Genomic DNA, 8,786 nt, shown 5'->3' with positions numbered 1-8,786 from the left:
CGGGGGAGGGCCGCACCTGTAGTCCTTGAAGTGGGAGAAGTTGTAGAGGATGTCGGCGTCCGCCTCGCTCTGCGTGAAGGTGAAGCGGGGGTGCGTGAGGTGGCTGAGCACCTGCTGCACGTCTGTGTGGACCCTGCGGGGAGGGGGCTGGTCAGGCGGGGGGACCCTTACAGTCCGCTCCCCCCATGGAAGGGCTGCCTGTTTAGGGTGAAGCAGGGGAAGCTGAGTGGTGCACCAAGGCGGCTGCCCTCCGTGGACACACAGGGACCGGTCGACACGCCACTGCCCAGACACCAGGAGCCTGACCCTTCGAGGAGCCGCTGCCCCGGGTGCCCCAGGGGAGCGTGCTGCTCAGGCACGTGCCCCACAAGGCCTCCTTCCACACTGGTGCTCGCTGTGCCCGCCTGGCCCGGCCTGCGCGGGCCCTGGGCAGAGGTGTGGTCAGGGCCTGGGAGCCTGTCTGCTGGGGTGGAGGTGGAGGCAGGAGGGCCAGCCTGGGAGGGGCTCCGGGAGGAGCAGAGGAGCGGGGCTGGGCTGCTGGCAGGACTGGGGCAGGGAGCAGCTCAGGGAGGTGGAGGGGTGCTGGGCAGCGGGCCTCGGGAGAGGGGACGAGGGCCGGGCAGCGGGAGGAACCCCCAGGACTGGCGGACGGGGTGAGGGGAGGTGCTGCTCCTTCTGGCCAGACCCGGTCTGGGCAGCTGGAGGAGCTCCTACTGGAGGGAGAGGCCAGTCATCGCCGAGCGGGACCCACCTTGGGCCTGTCCAACAGGTGGACGGGGCTCTGCACCCCCACTTGCACACTCACAGCCGAGTTCTGTCCTTCAAGGTGAGTTTTAAACTCTTCCTCCAGGCCCGCTCACCCCTCACTGCCTGTAGCGTTCTCTGTGACCCTAAGAACCCCACTTTTGGCATCTCAGTCACTGCAGTGCCCCCAAGACAGAGCGGGCCTAGGAGCGCCTCGCTGAGCGGGTGCGGTTGTGGGAGCCGCGGAACCGGAGGGGAAGGGGACCCAGGAAGTCTGGCTGGAAGCTGAGGGTACGCACCTGAAGATGTGGTCGCTGGGACGCACCACCGGGTCGATGGCCAGTGGCAGCTTCTCTTTGTTTTCCTCCAAAATGGCCTGGAAGCAAAGACATGGGAGGTGGAGCCGGGCCCTCGAGAAAGGAAGCCTCGAGCACCGCCTCCCCATCCCGGCACAGCGGGGCTTGGGATCTGGGGGCACACCCAGCCCTCACATGGAGCTTCCGACCACCCACCGGGGGTCGGGGCTTGAGGCCCCGCAGGTGCTGGACGGCCCGTTCCTCAATCCACCGCCAAACCACAGCCTGCCCTGGAGGGGCTGCTCCCAGCTTGGGCAACTGGTGGCTGACCTCCCTTCAAAGGGCTTCATTCACCTCCTCTGTGTGTGGGCTGAACGAGTTGCTTCTAACCAACAGGAAGTGGAAGAACATTGTGCAAGTTCCTCCAAGGCCTGGGGCTTCCTCCCCCTTCTCCCGGGTCACCTGCTCTGCGAGCAGTGAGCCGCCACCCCGGGAGGGCACGCCAGCAGCCCTGGAGGCCCCGCGGCCTCTGCCAGCAGCCACACCTTGCCGTGTGGAGGCAGGTCCCAGCCCCCCAGGCCTCCGGGGGCGGCTCTGACTGAGCCTGGCTGTGCCTCCAGCACAGGCGGTGTGGGCTGATACACGTCTGCTGTTTGAAGCTGGAGGACGTGCTCCCGGGAGATAACTAGCTAAGCAGGCGACCAGCCCAGAGCACAGGCCTCAGCCAGGCGGGCCGATGTGGTCGAACCACCAGGGCGGTTCAGGGTTGGGCCTCTTAGCCCTCGTCCTGGCCAGTAGAGGGCGACCCAAGGAAGAAAGACATTTTCATTCATGTCCCTCTAACAAACAACGTTAACATCAGGAAGTCTCGCCCGGCCGGCGTGGCTCAGTGGTTGAACGTGGACCTGTGACCCAGGAGGTCACGGTTCGATTCCCGGTCAGGGCACATGCCCGGGTTGTGGGCTTGATCCTCAGTGGGGGACGTGCAGGAGGCAGCCAATCAATGATTCGCTCTCATCATTGATGTTTCTATCTCTCCCTCTCCTTTCCTCTCTGAAATCAATAATAATAATAAAAAAAAAAAGGTCAGGAAGCCTCTGTCCCTCAGCCATCCTTAAGCCTCACTCGTTTGCCTTCACTCACTTTTCAAACGTTTACTAAGCACCTACTAGGCGCATGCACTCTACGAGCCTCCGGAACATCTCTGAACAAGAAGGGTGGCCACGGAGTGTTCGGCATGGCTAGTTCCGTCACCGTGATGACCCAGAATTCGCGGGAAAGTGCCGGCAGGACCCCCGCGGCACTCGCCTCCCAATCAGCAGCACTCGGAACAGCTAGCACCACACAGCACCCCCCACAGTAACTGCGGCCGTGCTGGGGGATAAGGCGGCTTCGAGACGGGTGGGAAGGGAGGCAGAGGTGTGTGGCCTCTGCTCGCAAGCTATCAGGTCCCCTTGGTTTTGGACTCCGGTTCTCCCACCAGCTGTGTGACCTTTGGCAAGTTACTTAACCTCTCTGTGCCTCAGTTTCCTCATCCTCAGTACAACAAAGGCAAAAACAGGCCTGTTGATCCCACTGTTATAAGGACTAAGCACAGGCGCCCTCGCTGCCCGGTTTCCACCGGGGACCAGCCAACAGCAGGCAGTGGCAGGAGACCAGAGGGCGGGGAGGGAAAGGGGCCGGGCGCTAACCCCTGCCCAGCCCTGCCCGGCCCTGGCAGTGGCTGTGTACCTACAGGCCCCACTGCCCCACGCCCCCAGGCCTCACTAACCCCGGCTCCCTGAGCTGGGCCCCCACGTACTGGGCCCTGCACTAAGCTCACCACCAGCCCGGCCGGCACTTGGGCGGGGCCGGTGTGTCCTGGGGGCGCTGACCGAGAGGCTGTCCACAGACTAAAAGCACCTTTCTGCCCTCACGGTGCAGCTACTTATCGAGGCTCCTGCACCTGGGAGCTGTGCTGCACGGGTTGGAATACAGTGTCCCTGTCCCCGGGGAGGGCGGTGTCAGGAGACGCGGGAACAAAGACGGGGAAGAGCAGCCCTGACCACCAGCACCCAGCTCCGTAGAGAGGGCGGCTCCCAGCAGCAGCGCCAGGGCAGGGCTCGGGCCGACGCCCAAGCGGTGCAGCCACAGGCCCAAGCTCCGAGCCCCTGGTCTCTATGGCTCCCCCCCACCCCCCCGCCCACAGGAACTGGTGTCATTCAGCAACACCTGGCGCTGAGTGGAGGATGCTCATGAGCTGAGGGAGGCCCCCACCTGGTAGTGCTCAGCGGGCGGCTCGGGCGTGTGGGAGCTGACGTCCAGCAGGTCGGTGGGCGCCCAGGGCAGCAGCATGCACCTCCGGACCAGGGGGTCCGTCTCTCCGTAGGCAAAGTCCCGGGTCACCTCCTCTGCACCGAGACACGCGGGCCCATCAGGGGTGGCAGGAGACGGCCTGGCCACCTCCGAGGGGATGGGCGTCTGACTCACCGCCTGTGTCCAGGTCCCTCAGGGGCCACAGCAGCGTGTAGGCCACCTGCTGGGGCATGTAGAAGAAGGGCGCCGTGGCGAAGCTGGGCACGTCCGCGTGCTGGATGCGCGAGCCGAACTCGTCCATGATGTACCACACCGGCACCTTCTCCTCGGCCGTCTGTGGGCAGAGACACCGCCCTCGTCCACGGCCCAGCCACCGTCCCTGCCGCCCATCCCCGCACCCGGCACCAGCCACCCAGTGCTCTGAGTGCGGAGTGGCTGTCACGCAGACCCCAGCCCTCGGACCGGGGCCTCCGGGACGTGGCCCCGCCCGGCAGACCAGGACCTAGGCCGCAGACGGGTGATCGCCGTGTGCTGAAGGCGCGTGGAGACGAGGCATGCGGCCTGGCAGCCGCCGGGATGTGTGAGGCTTTGTGTGTGTGACCAGGGCTGGGGGAGGGGCAGACGGGAGACTTGTCGTTCAGGGGAGGTGACATAGAAGCTGAGATCCTGAGAACAACTTGTTTTTCCCTAAAAGCGGTGAGGGCTGGAGCCGAGGGTGAGTGGGGGGCCGGGTGACCAAAGCCCCAGGACACGTGCCGACAGGACTCGACTCTTCTCCGAAGGCGCCAGGAAAGAGGCAGCCCAGGTGCAGGGGTCTGAGAGGGGGCGTGTCCTGTGAGCTTAAATCCACAGACACCCGGGTCCTGGTACTGGCTGGTCCCGGGCAGGTAACGGGCCCACGATGGAGCCAGGGGAGAAGGGGAGCTTGCTCACTGTGAGGTGGGGGCCGGCTGGGTCCGGGCTCCTGGCCGCCCACCAGCCCTGGTCACATGGGCAGCGAAGGCCCATGTCCGCATCCGCCCTCTGCCCCGCCACCCCCCCACCCGGGCAGCGCACTCACCCCGTGGGACAGCTGGTAGGTCTGGTTGAACTTCCACATCTCCCCCAGCACCTGGTCCACGGCCTCGGCGCTGGGCAGCTCCCCGTGGAACTCAACGCCCATCAGGTTGGCCATGCGGTGCAGCAGCCCCGGGATCTGCTGTAGCTGCTGGCGGGCGTGCTCCACGCGGCACGTCCAGGCGTGGTCGATGAGGAAGATGCTGCAGGCACAGGCCACGTAATGAGGCTGCCACGCGGGCACAGAGAAGGGCAGCAGCAGGGGACGAGAGGAGGGAGGGGCCGGGCTGTGGCCTGGGCCCGCACTCCACCGACCACTCACTGTGTGGCCGTGGGCGCGTGCCTCTACCCGTTTCTAAAACAGGACGACAGGGGCCTGCGTCCGACCACCGGCCGATGGAGCACCAGGAGACGGGACACACAACGTGCTGACTGTGCGCTGTGGTTGTTACAGCGACCACCGTAACGGGGAGGGGCTGCCCCACACCGTGCACCTGCACCTGCAGCCCGGCCACGGCAGGAGCTCAAAGGAGCCGCCACTCGGAGCTCATCACGCTCGCCGGGCCCTCAGGGCACCTCCTGGGAAGCACCACGGCCTTTTTCCGGGAGAGGCCTCAGGTCCCCACACATATGGACACCGGCAGCCCGCACCCCGGTTTCCCGGGAGGAGCCTGGGGGAGGAGCTGCAGAGCGTCCATGCAACACGCAGGGGCTGAGAGGGAGGACCAGGCCATGCCCGCCCTCCTACCCCCAGGACAGGGCTGCCAGACACCGACCCCACACAAACAGGTGAACGGGCCTGGCCTGCTCCCTGGCTAAGATGCCCGGGACGGCTGGTGTGCCAGGTCTCAGCTGCCGGCAGGCTCGGCAGGCTCTACTCTATGCGCTCACACAGCCGGCCCTCCGCGGTCTCGGCTTCAGCAACCTGAAGCTGAAACATCTGCCGCCCGTGCGGGGTCCGGCGTGCGGTGTGGCCAGGCCTACGAGGGTGGCATCTGTATGGACCATGTGCAGACGCTGTTTGGCCCCTGTTCCCTCAACCACTGAGTACAAAGACAGCTCACACACGTTCACGTTGCGTTAGGTCTAAGTAACCTAGAGATGATTAAACACACGCAGGGTGTGGGTAGGTTACAGGCAAATGCAGGGTGGGACAAAAGTACGGTTACAGCTGCTCGCAGGGAAAGTAATACAATAACTAGTCAATAACACAAGAATAAGCCCTAACCGGTTTGGCTCAGTGGATAGAGCACCGGCCTGTGGACTGAAGGGTCCCGGGTTCGATTCCGGTCAAGGGCATGTGCCTTGGTTGCGGGCACATCCCCAGTGGGGGGTGTGCAGGAGGCAGCTGATGGATGTTTCTCTCTCATCGATGTTTCTAACTCTCTATCCCTCTCCGTTCTTCTCTGTAAAAAATCAATAAAATATATTAAAAAAAAAAAAGAATAAAGTGCTTCACGTACTCACAAGTACAGACCTCCTCCTGCCCACCCTGTGCTACGCCGTTTATCCAGGGGAGGTGAGCACCTGCGGGTTTGGCATCTGAGGAGGTCCTGGGACCTTCCGCACGGGCATGAAGACGCTGTTACTTTGTATCCCCTAACGCAAGTGAAGGTGCCCCTGCCCTCCTGCTTGGAGTTCATGCCACGTGGCGCAGTGCAGAGCTCCTGGGGGTACCACGCGCCCGCTTCGCCTGGGCCTGAGCCCCGGGCGCCCACAGGTGGAACCGGAGCAGGCGCAGGTGGAGGCCGGCGGCGCTGAGCTCCCGTGGGAAAGAAGGGCCCTGGGAGTGTCTGCATCAGAGAGCAGGTGGCGGAGGTGCTGGGGCTGCCGTGACCTGGGGGGCCACTCCCACTTCGGGCTGGCGAACTCGGCCCGCCCCTTCCCTGAAGAGCCAGGACACGGGGCCTGACGACTCCCAGAGGCCAACAGGGTCCTCCCTCCAGGTGCCAGCAAAGTCTGGCAGAGGGACCTGCAGGCCTGTCCTGGCCGGCAGCCCCAGGAAGCAGGGAGCTGGGGTCCAGTCTTAGCTCTGCCCTGTCCACCCTGTGGCCCGGACAAGGCCCAGCCCTGCTCTGCTCTGGGCTCGGTGTCCTCACCTGGGACTCAACCAGACCACACTCCTCAGTCCTGGGAACAAAGCCCCAGAGAACATGTTGGGTCCCAGGCGCCACCCGGAGATGCAGATTCCGGAGACGGGGAGAGGCCAGGCGTCCTCGCAAAAGCGGGGTTCCCCAGTAAGACTGCGATGGGTTGACACCCACACTCAACAGCTAGGGGTGCTGGCGAAGTCCTTCCCGCCTCCTCGTCAGCAAAACCAGAACCATCACCTGCTGCGCGACCACTGTGGCGGGTGTGGCATGGGAGGCCGCTCTCAGGACAGACCCACAGGCGGCGCCACCAGTACCAGGACCGCCGCCGCCCTGAGCCCCAGGGAAGCCTGCGGCCACAGGGCTCGTCACACAGGAGCACGTGAGCTCCTGCAATGGCTGCTGCTCCCCAAAGCCCACACCTCGGGGGGGCCTCTGAAAGGAAGCCTGGCCCTGACAGCCACAACGACGGCCCACCCAGGCCCTACCTGTTGGGGTCGGCCGCCTGGAGCCCGTTCTCGTTGGTCACGATGACCTTGTAGCAGAGCTCGCTGCCCGGGTTGGGCTTCTTCTTGTGCGCTTCCCGTGCGGCCTCGTCCTCACTCTCCTCCTCCACTTCCTCCACTTGCATGATCCCAAACATCTCCCCCGCGTCGAACACCTGGGGACCACAGCGTGGGTGTCGGAGGGAGGCCCAGCCCCGAACCCTCACCACAGCCGGACTTCCGCTCCCGGCCTCCAGGTCAAACTACACCCCTCAGGAGAAGCTGGGCCTGTCGATCGCCATCTACCCATTTCACAGGTGGGGAAACTGAGGCTCCTAAAGAGAGCGCGGTCAGAACTGGGACCCAGCCTACCCGCAGGACCACGCGTAGAAGCGGGCCTGCACGCATGTGTCCGAATCATGTCTCCTCTGGCCCCTGCTGCACAGGGAAAGCGAATCCCGAGGCAGAGTGTGTGTGTGTGTGTGTGTGTGTGTGTGGCTCTGGTCACACTGGAAGCAAATGAAGGTCAAGATCTCGGTGGCCAGGGATCTCACCCCAATGTTGCTCTCACCAGAGGAACCCATCGAACACCAGGGCAGCTGGGAAAACCCAGAGGGAAACAGGTGTCTGGGCCTCCTGTGGCCACCGCGCCCCCCGGCCAAGCAGCAGCCAGGCCCGCGGGAAGCGTGACCTGAGGTCCGGGCCAGGAAGGTAAAGGCCCTGGTCCCTGCGTTTCCCTGGCAAAGGACAACGGCCAGCCACGTGCTGCGGGTGAAGAGTCAGCCTCCTGTGTGCTCTGGAGCCGGGCCATGTGACCACGAACGAGACAACGAGCCACGCCGTGCCTCAGTTTCCCCATCCGTACCGCTGGCATAGTAGGACCTACCTCAGAGGGTTGTTGGGAGGATTCACGATGAACACACATGAAGAGCTAGAACCTGAGCCCAGCAAATGCTCCAAAAGCACCTGCTCCCAGCATCCCACCATTCTGAGGCCTGGCACGGGGGGCGGGAACCATCGCCTTCCAGGATAGCTTTGCCGGCTAGGCCAACGCAACGGTGCACAGGAGTCCCTGGCACACAGCAGGGACTGAACAAAGGCCAGCTCTCCCGAAAACCTATTTCTCACAATTGTTAAAAAAAGATGCAAAATTCACCCCAGCAGTTGGAAACCTGCTAGCTACCCGGCACAGGCAGCTTCGTGCGCTGGGCAGCACAGGCCCCTCGGGGTGTGAGGATGAAGCACTCAGGATCTTGCCCAGGGAGCTACGGCCGAGTGGCAGAGCGCAGTCGGGCTGGGCCGTCTGGGAGGACCGGGTGAGTGGTGCTGGGCCTGGAGGGCCCTGGAAGATTTTACGGAGGAGACAGTCAGAGGCAGGGTGACGGCGGAGGGGGCGGGGGGGGACAACCTAAGGTTTGGGGTAGAGGGCGTCCTCAGGGCTGGCTTCTCCCAGGCTGTGGGTGGGCGTGACCACAATCCCTCCACGGTGGAAGCACTGAAACTTACACTTCCCCAGCCTTTCCAAGGGACCTTTCTTTTGAGGCAAGGCGCCAGGATCATCGCCTTGTGGATGGAACTGGGGGACCCCATCCCTGCGGGCAGGTGCCTGTGCCCTCCCCACATGTGGGTTCACAGCAGCAGGTTCCCCTGCAACAATGACTGCGGGGTGGGTCAGGCAAAGCCGTGACTCACCGCTCTGCCCATAACTCGGAGCGGCAGCGAGGCCATGGAAAAACACTGGGGCAGGGCAGGTGCGGGCAGGGCAGAGGGGGCACTGGTCCCGTGACTGCCCACTGTGTGCTGGGCACGGGTGGCACCTT

The 8,786-nt window shown here is 64.1% G+C and overlaps 1 protein-coding gene across 1 annotated transcript; it reads right to left on the bottom strand.

Annotated features, from left to right (window-relative positions):
- Positions 1–6: 6 nt before the first annotated feature.
- On the bottom strand, positions 7–7,906 carry LOC102419695 (tubulin--tyrosine ligase-like protein 12; the record flags this gene model as incomplete). Its single annotated transcript, XM_023749062.1, has 7 exons — positions 7,853–7,906; positions 6,970–7,142; positions 4,396–4,594; positions 3,510–3,669; positions 3,297–3,430; positions 1,044–1,120; positions 7–133 (listed from the first exon to the last, which is right to left on the bottom strand). Coding segments are annotated over exons 1-7 (909 nt in total), but the record flags the coding sequence as incomplete, so codon positions are not given.
- Positions 7,907–8,786: the final 880 nt, after the last annotated feature.

Source organism: Myotis lucifugus, unplaced genomic scaffold (assembly GCF_000147115.1).
Source record: "Myotis lucifugus unplaced genomic scaffold, Myoluc2.0 scaffold_2611, whole genome shotgun sequence".
Taxonomy (NCBI): domain Eukaryota; kingdom Metazoa; phylum Chordata; class Mammalia; order Chiroptera; family Vespertilionidae; genus Myotis; species Myotis lucifugus.
The sequence above is the reverse complement of the archived record's forward strand: the minus strand, read 5'-3'. Positions and strand labels throughout refer to the sequence as shown.